Source organism: Conger conger, chromosome 16 (genome assembly GCF_963514075.1).
Source record: "Conger conger chromosome 16, fConCon1.1, whole genome shotgun sequence".
Taxonomy (NCBI): domain Eukaryota; kingdom Metazoa; phylum Chordata; class Actinopteri; order Anguilliformes; family Congridae; genus Conger; species Conger conger.
In genome coordinates, this window is record NC_083775.1 from 8,368,773 (window position 1) to 8,389,281 (window position 20,509).

The window sequence follows — 20,509 nt, forward strand, 5'->3', positions numbered from 1 at the left end:
CCTATGAAATGTTTGGGGCTTGACAGCATAATAGGCTCCACGTCTCGGTCGCAACCCGAAACATACACCTGTATAAGTTTCGGTCAGGAATACCCAGTGACTATGGTTCCTACCTGCTAACACCAATATTACATTTTGTCTAAAGATCTGAAACTATGAAGTGACAAACATGGTATAATAGAGGAAATCGGGAAGGGAGGGGGATACTTATATCAGGGCATTGTATTTGCAAGTTTTACTTGTTTACTGTTTAACCACGAAATCAGGAAAATGTCTTTATTCAGCCTCTCACTATTTCTCTCTCTCTCCTGTTTGAGACGAGTGCAAATGAAAAATGCTTTCAATAAAAACAACTCAAACATCTTAAGCAGTCAATATGACGGTATTATCAAATATTTTACAATTAGCCTCATCTGTGGTGATACTGTTGGTTATACAATAGTCTGTTAAGATGAAACGATGCTGAGTCTGTTTACATGACGTCGCACCAGACGTGCTGAAATCGGCTACAAACGCCGTACGTATGCTACTGGGAAGCCTGGAAGACAATCTACTGAACAAGTCGTCCTCTACGCGTTGTTAACGGACTTGAAATAACCTATTTAAACAGGTAAACAATTTCATCACTCTGCATATTTATCTGACTTTTATGTTTATTATTGTTTACAACATAACTTTGGCCAGGACGAGAGCCTGGATTACTGCAGGCTTACTACAGCAAAATTCCCTTCCTTCGTAGATGAAAAGTGAAAGTATTTTCGGAAATTTCGAACTTTCTTCGTTTTCTCTTTTTAATCGAAAAACTATGAATATAAGTCAACACACAGCTACAATGGCGTGCATTTCAAACCCAGAGTTGAAGAAACAAAGTCAACGCTTACAACCATGGACGCGAGTCAGTTCTTATACCTGTTTATTATTTACAGCGCGCAGAACTTCTGCGAAGGCTGCGACTGGATTCAGCGCGGATTCAGGCGGGTGGGCGGCGAATCCCTCTCTCTGCTCAGTGAGATGGTGAGTTGTCAAGATGCTTTCTAATATCTTCTCCGGTAGCAAAATAAAACATGAATGTAGCAAATGTAGCAATTTCTTCTAGAATTTCACAGCTCATGCGCGACGACGGTGCAGAATGAAATTAAAAATACAATGGTAGGGTTAAAAAGATACCACATGGCAATATCATGTGTCCTTTCAGAATGAAGATATGAAATCTCGCATTCGTTCCGTGTTGCTAGTTGGTATGTGGCATGTATCGTGCTATCATGAGCAGATCCACTTGCTTACTTGGAAATTGGGGTTGAGTCAGATGCAATTTATAGTAATACAAAAGTTACTTTTTTGCAGGGTGGAGATATTACTGATGATATGGTACCTGTACCTTTCCCAAAAAACCTGTACAGGAGCATCCAGAATGCAGAGGTATGTTATTCATTGTTTCTGACTTGTCTAATTAGCTATGGTGGTCCTCCTATCTTCCTATACACAGGAATTCAGTCTGAGGGCAATTTTTTCATAACCTTGAATTTATATAGCACCGTTAGCCAAAGCACTTCAGTTGGTGCTTCTCATTCACCCATTCATACATGCACTCACACACCAACTGCGCTTGGCTGCCAGGCAAGGCACCGACCAGCTCGTCAGGAGCATTTGGGGGGTTAAGTGTCTTGCTCAGGGACACTTCAACACACCCAGGGCAGAAATCGAACCGGCAACCCTCCGACTTCCAGACGACTGCCCTACCGCCAGAGCCAATGTCGTACCTTACACAACTTTATTTACCTTTCATTGCATGTTTACTTACCTTGCTTACTATCCTTACTGACTTATCGACCTTACTGAAACACAGTTTCCCCCGACACTCACACTTGCCACTCTCACACTGGACATACGGGTAGTTAATGAACCAAGGCTTCTGTTAGGCCACACGCCATTCGCTGCTTGTTATTTAGCGAAGATGTGCATACTGTAGATAACCGTTTCATCTGCATACATTTGCAAATCTACAATAAGGCATGAAATGCCTGAATGAAAGCGGACCGAACACTTAGCCTTGTGGGACCACTATTGATAAGTTGGAGCAGTTGATTGTCTGCTGCCCACTCAACCACTTCACTAAGCAACTTTTCCTTCCTATGCAGATGGATGACAAAGTCAAATTCCTGCACGAGTCTATTGATCAGATCATCGAACTGTTTGATGGGAATTTGGATGCTGTGACATGGAACAAGCTGAAATTGGAGCACTTTCTAACTCTCCTTGACCGACAGTCTCGCGAACTTCAGAAATGTGTAAGTAGCTACAGCTAAACAAGAGAACTGACCTGTTGAAAACTTTGAAAATTATGCAGGAAATGAAGAAATCCTTTAACTCTCACAGGTTTCTTCTGCAAGCAAGTATGAGAGGAGACTGAATCAATATTTCCGGAAGTTGAAAAGGAATGTCTTAAAGCAGAGAGTAAGTTATTCATCCTCATGGATATGTCAAACTATGCCATAATCATAATAATAATAATAGTAATAATAATAATAATAATACCAATGTCTTACACTATTTGTTAGTCATTGCACCCAAAATGCTTTACCAAAAGGACACAAAGCAGTAGATATAGGTATTGGATTCTATAAACAAAGACAAAAAAAAGAACAAACAGCAGTTAAAGTAATGTTTACACGGATTTTTCCACATGCTTTTTGGGGTATATATACCCTGAAATGTAGTTACACACAGTATACACAAACCTATAATGGTAGCAGTGAAGTGGTGGAGTTATTTATCCTTCTTCTATTTTTCAGAAGTATGACACACATTCATGGGAACTCATCAGAAAAGAAGTGAGACGGCATCTTCAAAGACTGGACCTGATTTCAGCTGCAATGAAGACACCAGCAAATTAATGACCAAAGCAAGGCCTTTACACATCACTTTGTCTGAGAAAGAGTTTACATATGATGGGATCAAAACATTACAATGTATTTTAAAGTGTATTATTTATCCATAAATGTATTAAGTTACATTTTATTTATTTATTTATTTATTTATTTATTTATTTATTTATTCATAAATGATAAAACTTCTTTGAAATTAAGTTGATGTATTCCTGTTCAAAGTGTGATCATGGAAACTAAAAAATAAAATTCTATATTTTTAAATAAGTTACTTGTCTTTTCTCCCTTCCTGAAGACAAACTTACAGCAAAAAGAAATGACTGGTCTTCATATGTTATATAAAACACATTTAATTTTTCTCTTAGTGTTGGAACAGTAAAGGTACATTTATACATATTGTTTTCATTCATCATCTCCCGTTAGTCTGTAAGGGGTTAACAGTGTAAAAAGGTGCTACATTATTTTAGCATATCATTTTTCATAGGCATAATGGACATAATAGAGCATGGATACATAATTAGACTTTATTTTTGATAGATTTTTCTTTAGGGAAAAGTTATATAGTTGGCGACGTTTCATAGGCAGACTTAAATTCAGCTCTTGCACTCCAAGAAGAAAGGGGTCCAAGAGGGTCCAAGGAATTCTATCTAAAAATGGTTGCCATTTATAGAGCGCCTTTATCCAAAGCGCTGTACAATTGATGCTTCTCATTCACCCATTCATACACACACTCACACACCAACGGCAATTGGCTGCCATGCAAGGCACCGAACAGCTTGTCAGGAGCATTTGGGGGTTAGGTGTCTGGCTCAGGGACAGTTCAACACAGCCGGGGAAGATATGAAACCCAGGCGGGGGATTGAACCGGCAAACCTCCGACTGCCAGACGACTGCTCTTACTGCCTGAGCCATGTTGCCCCCTATCTATTTTCCCAGTTCTTTGATGGGCAAGATGATTCAATCTGCAAGCTTTCACGGTTGTAACACTTCTGGGACCATAGATGGTACTATAAAGAAATGGAAAGGGTTCCCCTATGAAGTCAAACCAAGTCTGACCCAGGTAGAAAGTTTCACGATACAAAGTTCCGCCTCCTATGAAATGTTTGGGGCTTGTCAGCATAATAGGCTCCACGTCTCGGTCGCAACCCGAAACATACACCTGTATAAGGTTCGGTCAGAAATACCCAGTGACTATGGTTCCTACCTGCTAACACCAATATTACATTTTGTCTAAAGATCTGAAACTATGAAGTGACAAATATGGTATAATAGAGGAAATCGGGAAGGGAGGGGGATACTTATATCAGGGCATTGTATTTGTATTGTATACTTGTTTACTGTTTAACCACGAAATCGGGAAAATGTCTTTATTTAGCCTCTCACTATTTCTCTCTCTCTCTCTCTCTCTCTCTCTCTCTCTCTCTCTCTCTCTCTCTCTCTCTCTCCTGTTTGAGACGAGTGCAAATGAAAAATGCTTTCAATAAAAACAACTCAAACATCTTAAGCAGTCAATATGACGGTATTAATAAATATTTTACAATTAGCCTCATCTGTGGCGATACTGTTGGTTATACAACAGTCTGTTAAGATAAAACGATGCTAAACTTGTTTACATGACGTTGCACGAGACGTGTTGAAATCGGCTACAAACGCCGTACGTATGCTACAGGGAAGCCTGGAAGACAATCTACTGAACAAGTCGTCCTCTACGCGTTGTTAACGGACTTGAAATTACCTATTTAAACAGGTAAACAATTTCATCACTCTGCGTATTTATTTGACTTTTATGTTTATTATTGTTTACAACATACCTTTGGTCAGGACGAGAGCCTGGATTACTGCAGGCTTAATACAGCAAAATTCCCTTCCTTTGCAGATGGAAAGTGAAAGTATTTTCGGAAATTTCGAACTTTCTTCGTTTTCTCTTTTTAATCGAAAAACTATGAATATAAGTCAACACACAGCTACAATGGCGTGCATTTCAAACGCAGAGTTGAAGAAACAAAGTAAACGCTTACAACCATGGACGCGAGGCAGTTCTTATACCTGTTTATTATTTACAGCGCGCAGAACTTCTGCGAAGGCTGCGACTGGATTCAGCGCGGATTCAGGCGGGTGGGCGGCGAATCCCTCTCTCTGCTCAGTGAGATGGTGAGTTGTCAAGATGCTTTCTAATATCCTCTCCGGTAGCAAAATAAAACATGAATGTAGCAATTTCTTCTAGAACTTCACAGCTCATGCCCGACGCCGGTGCAGAATGAAATTAAAAATACAATGGTAGGGTTAAAAAGATACCACATGGCAATATCATGTATCCTTTCAGAATGAAGATATGAAATCTCGCATTCGTTCCGTGTTGCTAGTTGGTATGTGGCATGTATCGTGCTATCATGAGCAGATCCACTTGCTTACTTAGAAATTGGGGTTGAGTCAGATGCAATTCATAGTATTACAAAAGTTTCTTTTTTGCAGGGTGGAGATATTACTGATGATATGGTACCTGTACCTTTCCCAAAAAACCTGTACAGGAGCATCCAGAATGCAGAGGTATGTTATTCATTGTTTCTGACTTGCCTAATTAGCTATGGTGGTCCTCCTATCTTCCTATACGCAGGAATTCAGTCTGAGGGAAATTTTTTTCATAACCTTGAATTTATATAGCACCTTTAGCCAAAGCACTCTACAGTTGGTGCTTCTCATTCACCCATTCATACATGCACTCACACACCAACTGCGCTTGGCTGCCATGTGTCGTGAGCCACGGACCCCTTGCCGAGCTCAGACCTCACGTTCCCACGAGCAGTACCTCACCATGAGGTGTCTCGGGGACGAAATCAAGTACTCCGAACGTCCTGGAGCCCTGGTAAGTTCTACTGAACTTCCAGCCCAGTCTCGAAGTGAAGGGTGTGATGCAAATCTGGTAATCGATGTCCTGTATTCAATGTATTTACTCTAAAGACTCTTTGTCACATATGATTATAGTAAGATATATTTTATTATAATCAATCAAAAGAATAGAGATACAGATTACAGTGTACATATCATCTTTTGCAGTTTGCTAATCACATGCAAGTTACATATACCCCTCTTAGCTCTTTCTAAATTACCTTTCCACCACGATGTTTAAAAATCAAGGTACACCCTTCCTATATCCATCCTCTTTGGCCTTAGCCTTATCCTATAGCTCCCCCTTCTTGACGTTTAAAAAGAAACTATTCCTATAATATTATATTTATCTAAATATGATAATTTCTCTACATTTTTCTACTTTATATAGTATCCTAATAAGAAATAAAAGATATATAAAAGTAAACTTATAATATGTTACTTTTCCTACTTCTACAAGTAATATAGATTATAATTACCACTCCAGCTTTGTTATAATTGTTCTGCGTGGCTCTTTCTTCACCTGAGTCCGCACCGCGTACGTCACTCCTCTCTCCATATCCATATCCTGGAGTGGCGCGCAGAGGGAGCGCGCCACTCCAGCTTGACTGTCTTGCGTTGCTCTCTCTTCAACAGCTCGTAGATATCTTCTGAAGCCAAATTCTGGGATCCTGCCCTAAGGTCTAAAAACTTATCCCTTATATATCTTTTTTGCATACAAAAGTGTACCTTTTTTGATAAGAAATGCCCCCATTATTTCAAGCGGGAAGACATTTATCTTTTATATAACCTGTTTTTTAATGACCATATTAATTATTTCTGTTTTTCCAATTGTCATTTTCTCATACATCCAAAGAACTGTCCCCAATATTTTATTTCATGGGCCCCTCTGGTTTGGGAATTTCCCCCATCTTAATATATGAGTGGAAAAACACTAGCCCTTATGTTGTTTTTAATGAACCTATTCATCACTGGTGTCTGTGTCAGTTTCATAATCTCTCCTTGACTTCCTCCAAACTTTGATTTCATGCAAGCCAGACGTTAAAGCCTGCCACCATCCCAACACCCTCTTCAGGTGCCCCTTTTTGTGGCGCCTTAAGGGATCTACAAAGGACATCCAGCCAATAGCTGAGTGTAAATCATCCGCCATTAATCATTAATTTTCTTTCGGTATTGACATCCCTTCCGTTTTCCTTATTTTTGTTTTTCTTTAGCCAGGCATTGTGCCCCTCCCCTGTAGGGTTGGGGTATTCTCAGTCAGAACTTTAACCTTGCACCTTAAAACCCTAAATCTAAGTCCCCCGACTTCAGACTCCTCTACTGACAAGCATGGCTGCTCATTCTCTGAACCACATATTTTTCTTCTTACGGGCGTTCTTACTACCACCTCGATGGCGTGTGCGAGGGGTTAACAATGCATTCCTGCTTAACCCATCTTCTGTCAATCTCTCATCAGGAGGGCCTAGGGCCGGGTCCTCGACACATGCAAGGCACCGACCAGCTCGTCAGGAGCATTTGGGGGGTTAAGTGTCTTGCTCAGGGACACTTCAACACACCCAGGGCAGAAATCGAACCGGCAAGCCTCCGACTTCCAGACGACTGCTCTTACCGCCAGAGCCAATGTCGTACCTTTCATTGCATGTTTACTTACCTTGCTTACTATCCTTACTGTCTTATCGACCTTACTGAAACACAGTTTCCCCCGACACTCACACTTGCCACTCTCACACTGGACATACGGGTAGTTAATGAACCAAGGCTTCTGTTAGGCCACACGCAATTCGCTGCTGGTTATTTAGCGAAGATGTACATACTGTAGATAACTGTTTCATCTGCATACATTTGCAAATCCACAATAAGGCATGAAATGCCTGAATGAAAGCGGACCGAACACTTAGCCTTGTGGGACCACTATTGATAAGTTGGAGCAGTTGATTGTCTGCTGTCCACTCAACCACTTCACTAAGCAACTTTTCCTTCCTATGTAGATGGATGACAAAGTCAAATTCCTGCACGAGTCTATTGATCAGATCATCGAACTGTTTGATGGGAATTTGGATGCTGTGACATGGAACAAGCTGAAAGTGGAGCACTTTCTAACTCTCCTTGACCGACAGTCTCGCGAACTTCAGAAATGTGTAAGTAGCTACAGCTCAACAAGAGAACTGACCTGTTGAAAACTTTGAAAATTATGCAGGAAATGAAGAAATCCTTTATCTCTCACAGGTTTCTTCTGCAAGCAAGTATGAGAGGAGACTGAATCAATATTTCCGGAAGTTGAAAAGGAATGTCTTAAAGCAGAGGGTAAGTTATTCATCCTCATGGATATGTCAAACTATGCCATAATAATAATAATAATAATAATAATAATAATAATAGTAATAGTAATAATAATAATAATACCAATGTTTTACACTACTTGTTAGTCATTGCACCCAAAATGCTTCACCAAAAGGACACAAAGCAGTAGATATAGGTATTGGATTCTTTAAACAATGACAAAAAAAGAACAAAAAGCAGTTAAAGTAATGTTTACACGTATATTTCCACATGCTTATTGGGGTATATATACCCTCAAATGTAGTTACACACAGTATACACAAACGTATAATAGTAGTCGTGAAGCGGTGGAGTTATTTATCTTTTTTCTATTTTTCAGAAGTATGACACACATTCATGGGAACTCATCAGAAAAGAAGTGAGACGGCATCTTCAAAGACTGGACCTGATTTCAGCTGCAATGAAGACACCAGCAAATTAATGACCAAAGCATGGCCTTTACACGTCACTTTGTCTGAGAAAGAGTTTACATATGATGAGATCAAAACATTATAATGTACTTTAAAGTGTATTATTTATCCATAAATTTATTAAGTTACATTCTATTTATTTATTTATTTATTTATTTATTTATTTATTTATTTATTTATTTATTTATTCATTCATTCATTCATTCATAAATGATAAAACTTCTTTGAAAATAAGTTGATGTATTCCTGTCCAAAGTGTGATCATGGAAACCAAAAAAATAAAATTCTATATTTTTAAATAAGTTACTTGTCTTTTCTCCCTTCCTGAAGACAAACTTACAGCAAAAAGAAATGACTGGTCTTCATATGTTATATAAAACACATTTTATTTTTCTCTTAGTGTTGTAACAGTAAAGGTACATTTATACATATTGTTTTCATTCATCATCTCCCGTTAGTCTGTAAGGGGTTAACAGTGTAAAAAGGTGCTACATTATTTTAGCACATCATTTCTCATATGCATAATGGACATAATAGAGCATGGATACATAATTGGACTTTATTTTTGATAGATTTTTCTTTAGGGAAAAGTTATATAGTTGGCGACATTTCATAGGCAGACTTGACTTCAGCTCTTGCCTTCCAAGAAGAAAGGGGTCCAATCGGGTCCAGGGAATAGGGACTCAGAGGAACCCTTTCTATTTTAACGGTTCTTTGATGGGCAAGATGGTTCAATCTGGAAGCTCACAGCTTTACCACCTACGGGACCATAGATGGTTTCATTAAGAACTGGAAATGGTTCCCCGATGAATTTCTCAATTTCACAATTTCTACTTAAGCATTTTCTGTCAGGTTCTGTCAGGAACACCCCGTGACTATAGTTCCTACCTGCTCACACATTTTGTGTCGGGGGGAGGTAGTGACCGGTTGTGGCCACCAGAGGGCAGAGGCTCATTGTTTTCACCTGGCCCTCATTAGTGCCAGGGAAGTCTCCCTCCTGAGTGTATTTAAAGCCATCGCTGGCAATCTATCGACGCTTTGGCGTCAACTGTTCGCCCTTGCACCAAGCTGGTAAGCACGCGGTAGACTCGGTGACTCATGAGTCAGGTATCGTACTGGTTTGGATTTCTTTCACGATCTAAAAGAAAAGGTAAGGAGGGTGCTCAGTTTGCTAGTGCGGTGTGCACTGCTGACGCCTTCCGAAAGGTTCTTTGTTTTTGTTTTTTGTTCCAGCTCGTGTGAGCTTGTGGGTGAGGGACGTTGTCCCCGGTATTTGTATTTTGGTTTGTGTTTTTCTTCAGCTGCGTCTCAAGGTTCTTTATTTTCGTGCCGAGTGTTTTTACTGGGTTGTACTTCTATTTTGGTCCCCGATCTGGGGCCTCATTTATAAAACTGTGCGTAGGATTCACGTCAAAAGAAACCCAGGACGTGCGTACGCACAAAAATATTCTGATTTATAAAACAGTGCATACGCACGTCCCACGCCAGTTTTCCTTTATAAATCACAATCAACTCAAAATGTGGTGCACCTTTGGCAGCTTCATGTCCCGCCCACAGTTGCCTATAAATAGGCAGTGAAACACCCCGAATGAATATGCATTTCACTAAGACGACAATGGCAAACGCTGAAAAGAAGGCCAAGAAAAGGGATTTCAGCCATTTGATTGCCTCTGAAAAGCTACAGTTGTGGGAATTATCCTGATTGATTGTAAATGATGAACAGTTCAGCACAACGAATGTAATACACGTTATTTGTATAGCACCATTGAAAACACAGTTACAAAATTAAGAGATAAAACGAACAAAAATCCAGAACAATAAACACATTATAAAACATAATATATGAATATGATAAGAATATATGAAACTATGCACTCGTATCTGCCCGACTGACGCATTGTAAACGGCATCAGTGCAGCGTAATTTGTCCGACTGTTCACCATATTATTTAAGAGAATACATTTAATAACATGAAGTATTGTTTAACAATTCGTCTTCATATTTGAGGGATTATTTTACAACAACATCTCCGTTTATATTTATCATCCTAAATCATATTTTTTGGGCACTCCAGGGAGCATCAATCAAACAGCTGTTTGTTTATTCGTTGTAAGAGAGGCTTTTATCCGTTTTTGCAAATTAACTCTTCATATATGATATGTGAGAGGTAATATTTCGATTTATGTTACAGTGGTATCTGTTGTGTATCATTTTCGGCTTCTCTCGTCGCCAAATGTTGTGTTGCACTGAGGAAGGGAGAGAACCCGTATAGTGAGATTCAACAATACAACACTTTAATAAGTATAACAGGGACGAAGCACGTCCTTAGAGGCCATACCCTAGAGGCCATACCCAGCCACAACTCCCGGCAAATCTTTATACCTTTTTACATCCTGTTTCACTTCCCGTTTTCCTGGTCTTACGTCACGAGCATTAAAGGCACAGGACACAACAGTATCAATTTCACACCATTTCTCGCGTTTCATCCCATTGCCATCACTCCGAAACGCGAGAAATGGCAGTTACTCATTTCTCCAGTTAATGTACGTACGCATGGGTCAGAGTTTCCGTGGAGGAGCGCACATTTTCCCGTCAAGTTCGTTTTTTATAAATGCAAATTCTTTTGTGCATACGCAACGTTTATAAATGAGGCCCCTGGGGTTTTCAGTGCTCGTCTTTTCAGCACTTACTTTGGTTGGGTTATTCGCCCTCGTTTTGAAGGGTAGCCGTTTTTGGGCGTTACTTTTCATTTCGTGGGAGTTTGTCTACGAGTTATTTTCTGTTTCTCCCTCTGTTCCGTATATGTGTTCTCCCTGTTCCCTAATCTCCCGGGATTACCCTTAGTCGTTCCTGGTTCTCCGCCAGTCCCCGACAATACTTTTTGTCTAAAGATCTGGAACTATTAACTGTCACAAATATTATATAATAGAGGGGCATTGTATAGGCAAGTTTTACGCTGTTATCACGAAATCTGGAAAATGTCTTCATATAGCCTCTCGCAACTTCGGAACAAAACTGCCCCATACTTTGCTATCGGGTGAAGTCTATCCGTCACCCACGCCACAGCACAGTCAGCCTAAAGTAGCCGGCTAGGACACCAACCACCACCTAAGGTTACAATATGAAGGCTTTTTCCAATTGAGCTACTTCAGCATTATAGGGGCTAAACATTTATTAATTGATATGGTGATTAAAAGATTGTACTTACAAGAACGATTGATTTCTTTAACAACCCCGACCGGAGAATGCACTAAATTTGAGCCAGGTAGAAAGTTTCACCACATACAAACTTCCGCCTCTTTTTAATGTTTGGGACGTGTCCGTATAATAGGCTCCACGAATCGGTAACATGCACCGGTGTATCCCGAGACATACACCGGTATGTAAATGAAAAATGCTCTCAATAAATAAAATCTCAGACATCTGAAGCAGTTAATATGACGCAATTCTCACAACTTTTACCACTAGCTTCATCTGTGCTGATACTGTTGGTTGCTTGATAACCTGTTAAAATAAAATTATGCCAAGTCTGTTTACATGACGTTGCTTCAGACTTGTTGAAATAGGCTACAAACGCGGGAGCTTTGTGCTACCCGTAGCTAAGTAGCCGACTGTATAGCCTGGAAGACAATTTACAGAACAGTCATCCTATACGCGTTGTTCACGGACTTTACGCATGTACGTTAATAGGTACACAATTTCAGTCACTACATATTTGTCTGACTTTCATGTTTATCATTATTCATACAACATAACTTTAGCCAGCACAAGAGCCTGTAACGCCATTGACGGAAGGTTCACTACAGCAAAATTCCTTTCCTTGGTTGATGGACCGTGCTTCCCGAAAGTAATTCCCGAAAATTCAAACTTCGAAATGATTTAAATATAACATCTCACAGCTACAATTGCGAGCATTTCAAGCTCGGAGTTGAAGAAACAAAGTCAACGCTTTAAATCATGGACGGGAGAAAGTTCTTATACCAGTTTATTATTTCCTGCGCACAGAACTTATGCGAAGGCTGCGACTGGATTCAGGCGGGTGGACGGCGAATCCCTCTCTCTGCTCAGTGAGACTGTCAGTTGACGTGTCCGTATAATAGGCTCCATGAATCGGTAACATCCCGAGACAAACACGTGTATAAGGTTCCGTCAGGAACACCCCGTGACGATAGTTCCTACCTGCTCGCACAATTTGTCTAAAGATCTGAAACTATTAACTGTCACAAATATAATATGATATAAGAAATAAGGAAGGGAGGGGGTACATCTATCAGGGCATTGTATAGGCAAGCATTGCTTGTTTACTGTGTAATCACGAAATCGAGAAAATGCCTTCATATAGCCTCTAACAACTTCGGAACAAAACTGCCCCATACCTTGCTATCGGGTGAAGTCTATCCGTCACCCACGCAACAGCACAGTCAGCCTAAAGTAGCCGGCTAGGATACGAACCACCACCTACGGTTACAATATAAAGGCTTTTTCTAATTGAGCTACTTAAGCATTTTAGGAGCTAAACATTTATTAATTGATATGACGATTAAAACACTGTACTTAGAAGAACGATTGATTTCTTGAACAACCCCGACCGGAGAATGCACTAAGTCTGAGCCAGGTAGAAAGTTTCACCACATACAAACTTCCGCCTCTTTTCAATGTTTGGGACGTGTCCGTATAATAGGCTCCACGAATCGGTAACATCCCGAGACATACACCGGTATAAAGTTCTGTCAGTCATCTGTTTACATGACGTTGCTCCAGACTACAAACACGGGAGCTTTGTGCTGGCCGTAGCTACGTAGCCGACTGTATAGCCGACTGTATAGCCTGGAAGACAATTTACTGAACAGTCGTCCTACACACGTTGTTCACGGACTTTACACATGTACGTTAATAGGTACACAATTTCAGTCACTACATATTTGTTTGACTTTCATGTTTATTATTATTTATACAACATAACTGTGGCCAGTACAAGAGCCTGGAACGCCATAGACGGCAGGCTCACAACAGCAAAATTCCCTTCCTTAGTAGATGGAACTACTCACTACTAACCCGAAAGTAACCCAGCAAACATGCCCGTGCGGGCCCACTGTGTGTCTGTAGAGGAGAGGAGAGGGAGGGGGAAGAGAGAGAGATAGAGAGAGGGAGGGAGGGGGAGGGAGAGAGGGAGGGGGAGAGAGGGAGAGAGGGAGAGGGAGAGAGGGAGGGGGAGAGAGGGAGAGAGGGAGGGGGGGAGGGGGAGAGAGGGAGAGAGGGAGGGGGAGGGAGAGAGGGAGGGAGGGGGAGGGAGAGAGGGAGAGAGGGAGGGGGAGGGAGAGAGGGAGAGAGGGAGGGGGGGAGGGAGAGAGGGAGAGAGGGAGGGAGAGAGGGAGAGAGGGAGGGGGAGGGAGAGAGGGAGAGAGGGAGGGGGAGGGAGAGAGGGAGGGGGAGGGAGAGAGGGAGGGGGAGGGAGGGAGGGGGAGGGAGAGAGGGAGGGGGAGGGAGGGAGGGGGAGGGAGAGAGGGAGGGAGGGAGGGGGAGGGAGGGAGGGAGGGAGGGGGAGGGAGAGAGGGAGGGGGAGAGAGGGAGAGAGAGATAGGGGGAGGGAGGGAGAGAGGGAGAGAGGGAGAGAGGGAGGGAGAGGGAGGGAGAGGGGGAGGGAGGGGGAGGGGGAGGGGGAGGGAGGGGGAGGGGGAGGGGGAGGGAGGGGGAGGGGGAGGGAGAGAGGGGGAGGGAGGGGGAGGGAGGGGGGAGGGAGGGGGGAGAGAGGGAGGGGAGAGGGAGGAGAGAGGGAGGTGAGGGGGAAGAGAGAGGGAGAGGGAGGGGGAAGAGAGAGGGAGAGGGAGGGGGAAGAGAGAGGGAGGGGTGAGAGAGGGAGGAAGGGGGAAAGAGGGAGAGATGGGGGAAGGAGAGAGGAGAAAAAGAGAACACAGGATATGACACATGAGTTGTCCCTTTGGCATTAAGAGTGCGACTGGAAAAAGGGCGTGTTTGTGTGTGTGTGTGTGTCTGGGAATCAGATCCAACACTAAATCACCACACAGCTCGGAGACCTTGTAACTTCGCATGCCTGTTTAAGCAGTACAGCAAGAATAAAATGAGGTGAACGAGAGAGAGATTACAGAACTCCAGCACCATGGAGGTCAGTGTGTGCAGCACAGAGCTCAAATCTGTGGCTGGTACCTGGAACTAGAACTCTTCTGGAAGTGTTCGAGAACTCCACGGCAGTGATTGTGACATCATCATCATTCGGTTAAGAACATTGTAATCAGCATTCTAATTTGTGACACATTAGAGGGTTAAAGTGCCTTGTCAGGGGGGTTGGGTTCTCTTACCTGCATCAGCAGCAGTCCCACGATGAAGGCATTTTTATTTATTTTTATTACTTAGAATAAATCTCCCACAATTGTCTGACCAGAGTTGTCTGTGCCTTCTTTTGGGGCTAATAATCCCCCTGTCAGCCACAGTATTCAACACATATGATCTTAGTTTATTACTGCTACTTTCAACAAGTGCAATTATTCTGCATATGCATTAATAGTAATGTTGTGGGTCTATACTGCAGGTACAAAATAGGCCCAAACTTATTTTGTTATTTGTTAAGAACCCACAGAGCATGCCCACAGGGACACTGGAGAACTGCCCATGTGGGCCCACAGAGTTCCCCCAGTATGCCCACAGTGTACTTGTGGGCATACTGGGCATGCTGCGGGCCCACAATGGGCCCAAGTGGGGCAAACACTTTGGGGAACACAGGCCCACAGTTTGCCCCAGTGGGGCCCACACTGGGGCCCACACAGGGGCATGCTGTGGGCCCACAATGGGCCCCAGTGGGGCCCACACTCAGCCCTGGGCCCACAGGGGCATGCTGCGGGCCCACAATGGGCCCAAGTGGGGCAAACACTTTGGGGAACACGGGCCCACAGTTTTCCCCAGTGGGGCCCACACTGGGGCCCACACAGGGGCATGCTGTGGGCCCACAATGGGCCCCAGTGGGGCCCACACTTTGGGGAACAAGGGCCCACAGTTTGCCCCAGTGGGGCCCACACTGGGGCCCACACAGGGGCATGCTGTGGGCCCACAATGGGCCCCAGTGGGACCCACACTCAGCCCTGGGCCCACAGTGGGCCCAAGTGGGGCCCACACTTTGGGGAACAAGGGCCCACAGTTTTCCCCAGTGGGGCCCACACTCAGCCCTGGGCCCACAGGGACATGCTGCCGGTCCACAATGGGACCAAGTGGGGCCCACACTTTGGGGATCACGGGCCCACAGTTTGCCCCAGTGGGGCCCACACAGGGGCATGCTGCAGGCCCACAATGGGCCCCAGTGGGGCCCACACTCAGCCCTGGGCCCACAGGGGCATGCTGCAGGTCCACAATGGGCCCAAGTGGGGACCACACTTTGGGGAACACAGGCCCACAATGGGCCCCAGTGGGGCCCACACTCAGCCCTGGGCCCACAGGGGCATTCTGCGGGCCCACAATGGGCCCAGGTGGGGCCCACACTCAGCCCTGGGCCCACAGGGGCATGCTGCAGGCTCACAATGGGCCCAAGTGGGGCCCACACTTTGGGGAACACGGGCCCACAGTTTGCCCCAGTGGGGCCCACACTTTGGCGAACACAGGCCCACAGTTTGCCCCATTGGGGCCCACATAGGGGCCCACACAGGGGCATGCCGCGGGCCCACAATGGGTCCCAGTGGGGCCCACACTCAGCCCTCGGCCCAAAGGGGGAAGCTGCGGGCCCACAATGGACCCAAGTGGGGCCCACACTTTGGGGAACACGGGCCCACAGTTTGCCCCAGTGGGGCACACACTGGGGCCCACACAGGGGCATGCTGCGGGCCCACAATGGGCCCCAGTGGGGCCCACACTCAGCCCTGGGCCCACAGGGGCATGCTGCGACCCATAATGGGCCCAAGTGGGGAACACGGGCCCACAGTTTGCCCCAGTGGGGCCCACACAGGGGCATGCTGCGGGCCCACAATGGGCCCCAGTGGGGCCCACACTCAGCCCTGGGCCCACAGGGGCATGCTGCAGGTCCACAATGGGCCCAAGTGGGGACCACACTTTGGGGAACACAGGCCCACAATGGGCCCCAGTGGGGCCCACACTCAGCCCTCGGCCCAAAGGGGGAAGCTGCGGGCCCACAATGGACCCAAGTGGGGCCCACACTTTGGGGAACACGGGCCCACAGTTTTCCCCAGTGGGGCCCACACTGGGGACCACACAGGGGCATGCTACGGGTCCACAATGGGCCCCAGTGGGGCCCACACTCAGCCCTGGGCCCATAGGGGCATGTTTGCTGGGAAATAGTATAAATATAACATCTCACAGCCACAATGGAGTGCATTACAAACTCAGAGTTGAAGAAACAAAGTCAACGCTTTAAAGCATGGACGGGAGAAAGTTCTTATCCCTGTTTATTATTTGCAGCGCGCAGGACTTCTGCGAAGGCTGCGACTGGATTCAGCGCGGATTCGGGCGGGTGGGCGGCGAATCCCTCTCTCTGCTCAGTGACCTGGTCAGTTGACAAGACATTCTAATATCTTCTACTGTAGCAAAATAAAACATGAATTTGGGAATTTCTTATAGAACTTCACAGCTCATGCGCGACGCCTGTGCAGAACGAAATAAAAAATACAACGGGTGGATATTACATTGGCAGTTGAGTCCTTTCAGTATCAAGATATGAAATCGCGCTTTCGTTCCGTGTTGCTTGTTGGCATGTATCGTGTTATCATGAACAAGTCCTCTTGTTTTCTGGGTTCAGTCAGATGCAATTTATAGTAATACTGAGTTACTTTTTTGCAGGGTGGAGATATTACTGATGATAAGGTACCTGTACCTTTCCCAAAAACCCTGTACAGGAGCATCCAGAACGCAGAGGTATGTTATTCCACTCTCGATCTGTTAAGAGCAGTTGATTTTCTGCTCTCTACTCAACTACTTCACTATCCTACAACTTTTCCTTCCTATGTAGATGGATGACAAAGTCAAATCCCTGCACGAGGCCATTGATCAGATCATCGAACTGTTCCATGGGAATTTGGACACCGACAGTCTCGCGACCTTGAGAAATGTGTAAGTAGCTACAGCACAACAAGAGAAGTGACCTGTTCAAAACTTTACCAAATATACAGGAAATAAACTTATCCTTTATCTCTCACAGGTTTCTTCTGCAAGCAAGTATGAGAGGAGACTGGATAGATACTTCAGAAAGTTGAAAAATGTCTTAAAGCAGAGGGTAAGTTATTCATCCTCATGGATATGTAAAACTGTGCCATAATATTAATCTAATAACAACAACAAGGTTTTAAACAACTTCTTATTCATTGCACCCGAACCGCTTTACAAAAAGGACACAAAGCATACATACAACGAATAGATATTGGATTTAATAAACAAATACAAAACACGCAGAACAAACAACAGTTAAAGTAATGTTTACATGTATATTTCCACATGCTTATTGGGGTATATATACCCTCAAATGTAGTTAAACATAGTATCCACAAACCTATGATAGTAGCCGTGAAGCGGTCCATTTATTTATTCTGTTCTATTTTTCAGAAGTATGACGCACATTCATGGGAACTCATCAGAAAAGAAGTGAAACGCCATCTTCAAAGACTGGACCTGATTTCGGCTGCAATGAAGACACCAGCAAATTAATCACCAAAGCATGGCCCTGCGCACCTTACTTTGTCAGAGAAAGAGCGTACATATAATGGGATCAAAAAATGACTACGTATTTTAAAGTCTATTATTTATCCATACATTTATTCAATTAAATGTATTTATTAATCTACTTATTTTTAATTTGTGAAATGATAAAATGTATTTGAAAATATGTTGATGTATTCCCTTCCAAAGTGTGATCATGGAAACAAAACAAAAAAATTATATATTTTTTAATTAAACATTTGTGTTTTCTTCCTTTCTGAAGACAACTGACAGCAATAAAAAATACTGACCTTCAGCCGTTATGTACAACACATTTTATTTTCCTCTTAGTGTAAGAACAGTAAAGGTACATTCATACAAAATCTCCCATTAGTCTGTGAGGGGATAACAGTGTAAAAATGTGCTACATATACATAATGGACATAATAGAGCATGGATACATAATTTCACTTTACTTTTGATACATTATTCTTTAGGGAAAAGTTATATAATTGGCGACGTTTCATAGGCAGACTTGACTTCAGCTCTTGCACTCCAAGAAGAAAGGGGTCCAATAGGGTCCAGGTAATAGCGACTCAGAGGAACCCTATCTATTTCAACGGTTCTTTGATGGGCAAGATGGTTCAATCTGGAAGCTCACAGCTGTACCACCTACGGGACCATAGATGGTTTCATTAAGAACTGGAAATGGTTCCCCGATGAAGACAAACCAAAGAGCTGTTTCTGCTGAGAGTGAATGAAAGATGAAAATCACAGATTGCGCACAGACCTACAGGGATGAAAAGCATCTTCACACCATCATGCTTTCTAGTGAAGTCTATCCGTCACCCACGCTGCAGCACAGTCAGCCTAAAGTAGCCGGCTAGGACACCAACCACCACCTAAGGTCACAATATACAGGCTTTTTCCAATTGAGCTACTTCAGCATTGTAGGGGCTAAACATTTATTAATTGATATGATGATTAAAAGATTGTACTTATTAGAACGATTGATTTCTTTAACAACCCCGACCGGAGAATGCACTAAGTTTGAGCCAGGTAGAAAGTTACACCACATACAAACTTCCGCCTCTTTTCAATGTTTGGGACGTGTCCGTATAATAGGCTCCACGAATCGGTAACATCCCGAGAAAAACACCTATATAAGGTCCCGTCAGGAACACCCCGTGACTATAGTACCTACCTGCTCACACAATTTGTCTAAATATCTGAAACTATTAACTGTCAAAAATAATATATAATAGAGGAAATCAGGAAGGGAGGGGGTACTTATATCAGGGCATTGTATAGGCAAGTTTTGCTCTTTTACGCTGTTATCACGAAATCGGGAAAATGCCTTCATATAGCCTCTCGCAACTTCGGAACAAAACTGCCCCATACCTTGCTATCGGGTGAAGTCTATCCGTCACCCACGCTACAGCACAGTCAGCCTAAAGTAGCCGGCTAGGACACCAACCACCATTTACATTACATTTTAGTCATTTGGCAGACGCTTTTAATCCAAAGCGACTTACAAGTGCATAGGTTCTACCATAAGTCAGAGCATCACATCCAGAAACTAGCAAAATACACAGGAAATGCTCTTCTAAACATAGTTGTCATCAGATTTTTATTTATTTATTTATTTATTTTTGGGGGGGGGGGGGTTTAGACAAGGATAGGGATATCAGAAAGGAGGGGCAGGGGAAATCAGGAGGGAGGACTAAGGTAGAGTTTGAAAAGGTGGGTTTTGAGTCTGCGTCGAAATAGGGGGAGGGATTCTGCTGTTCTGACAGTGGTAGGCAGGTCATTCCACCACTGAGGAACCAGAACGGAAAACAGGCGTGAAAGTGCAGCTCGACCGCCAGGTGCACGGAGAGAGGGAACCGTAAGGCGACCAGAGCTGGCAGACCGGAGTGGTCTAGCTGGGGAGTAGGGAGTGATCAGGGATTGTATGTAAGGTGGGGCAGTCCCCTTAGCAGCCTGAAATGCCAACACTAGGGCCTTGAAACGGATGCGTGCGGCAATGGGAAGCCAGTGGAGGCCAATGAGAAGCGGGGTGACATGAGCCGACCTGGGCTGATTGGTGATCAGGCGGGCTGCAGCATTCTGGACCAGCTGGAGGGGCTTGATGGCACACGCTGGGAGACCGGCTAGGAGGGAGTTGCAGTAATCCAGGCGGGAAATGACGAGCGCCGGGACTAGGAGCTGGGTGGCTTTCTCAGTCAGGAGATGACGGATACGGCGTATATTATACAGAAAGAACCTGCAGGTTCTGGCAGTGGAGGATACTTGTGGAGCCAGGGTGAGGCAGTTATCAAGAGTCACCCCAAGACTCTT

At 44.0% G+C, this 20,509-nt stretch overlaps 2 protein-coding genes and 1 pseudogene across 2 annotated transcripts; all 3 read left to right on the plus strand.

Annotated features, from left to right (window-relative positions):
• The first annotated feature begins 885 nt into the window (after window positions 1-885).
• Window positions 886-2,894, plus strand: LOC133115300 (interferon a3-like). The gene is made up of 5 exons (XM_061225143.1): window positions 886-1,014; window positions 1,345-1,419; window positions 2,139-2,288; window positions 2,377-2,454; window positions 2,793-2,894. The coding sequence occupies exons 1-5, from the start codon at window positions 886-888 to the stop codon at window positions 2,892-2,894; spliced, it is 534 nt and encodes a 177-aa protein (XP_061081127.1).
• A 2,013-nt stretch (window positions 2,895-4,907) lies between these two features.
• LOC133114871 (interferon a3-like) lies at window positions 4,908-8,560 on the plus strand. Its single transcript, XM_061224557.1, has 5 exons — window positions 4,908-5,036; window positions 5,358-5,432; window positions 7,760-7,909; window positions 7,998-8,075; window positions 8,431-8,560. The coding sequence occupies exons 1-5, from the start codon at window positions 4,908-4,910 to the stop codon at window positions 8,530-8,532; spliced, it is 534 nt and encodes a 177-aa protein (XP_061080541.1). The 3' UTR covers window positions 8,533-8,560.
• Window positions 8,561-16,898: 8,338 nt separating this feature from the next.
• Window positions 16,899-18,241, plus strand: LOC133114873 (interferon a3-like; annotated as a pseudogene).
• The last annotated feature ends 2,268 nt before the right edge of the window (window positions 18,242-20,509 follow it).

Bases quoted from the DNA above. Each gene is read 5' to 3' on its own strand.
- LOC133115300 (XM_061225143.1), top strand. From the start codon at position 886: ATGGACGCGAGTCAGTTCTTATACCTGTTTATTATTTACAGCGCGCAG. The intron at 1,015-1,344 runs GTGAGTTGTCAA...ACTTTTTTGCAG, and splicing joins TCTCTCTGCTCAGTGAGATG to GGTGGAGATATTACTGATGA. The intron at 2,455-2,792 runs GTAAGTTATTCA...TCTATTTTTCAG, and splicing joins GGAATGTCTTAAAGCAGAGA to AAGTATGACACACATTCATG.
- LOC133114871 (XM_061224557.1), top strand. From the start codon at position 4,908: ATGGACGCGAGGCAGTTCTTATACCTGTTTATTATTTACAGCGCGCAG. The intron at 5,037-5,357 runs GTGAGTTGTCAA...TCTTTTTTGCAG, and splicing joins TCTCTCTGCTCAGTGAGATG to GGTGGAGATATTACTGATGA. The intron at 7,910-7,997 runs GTAAGTAGCTAC...TATCTCTCACAG, and splicing joins CTCGCGAACTTCAGAAATGT to GTTTCTTCTGCAAGCAAGTA.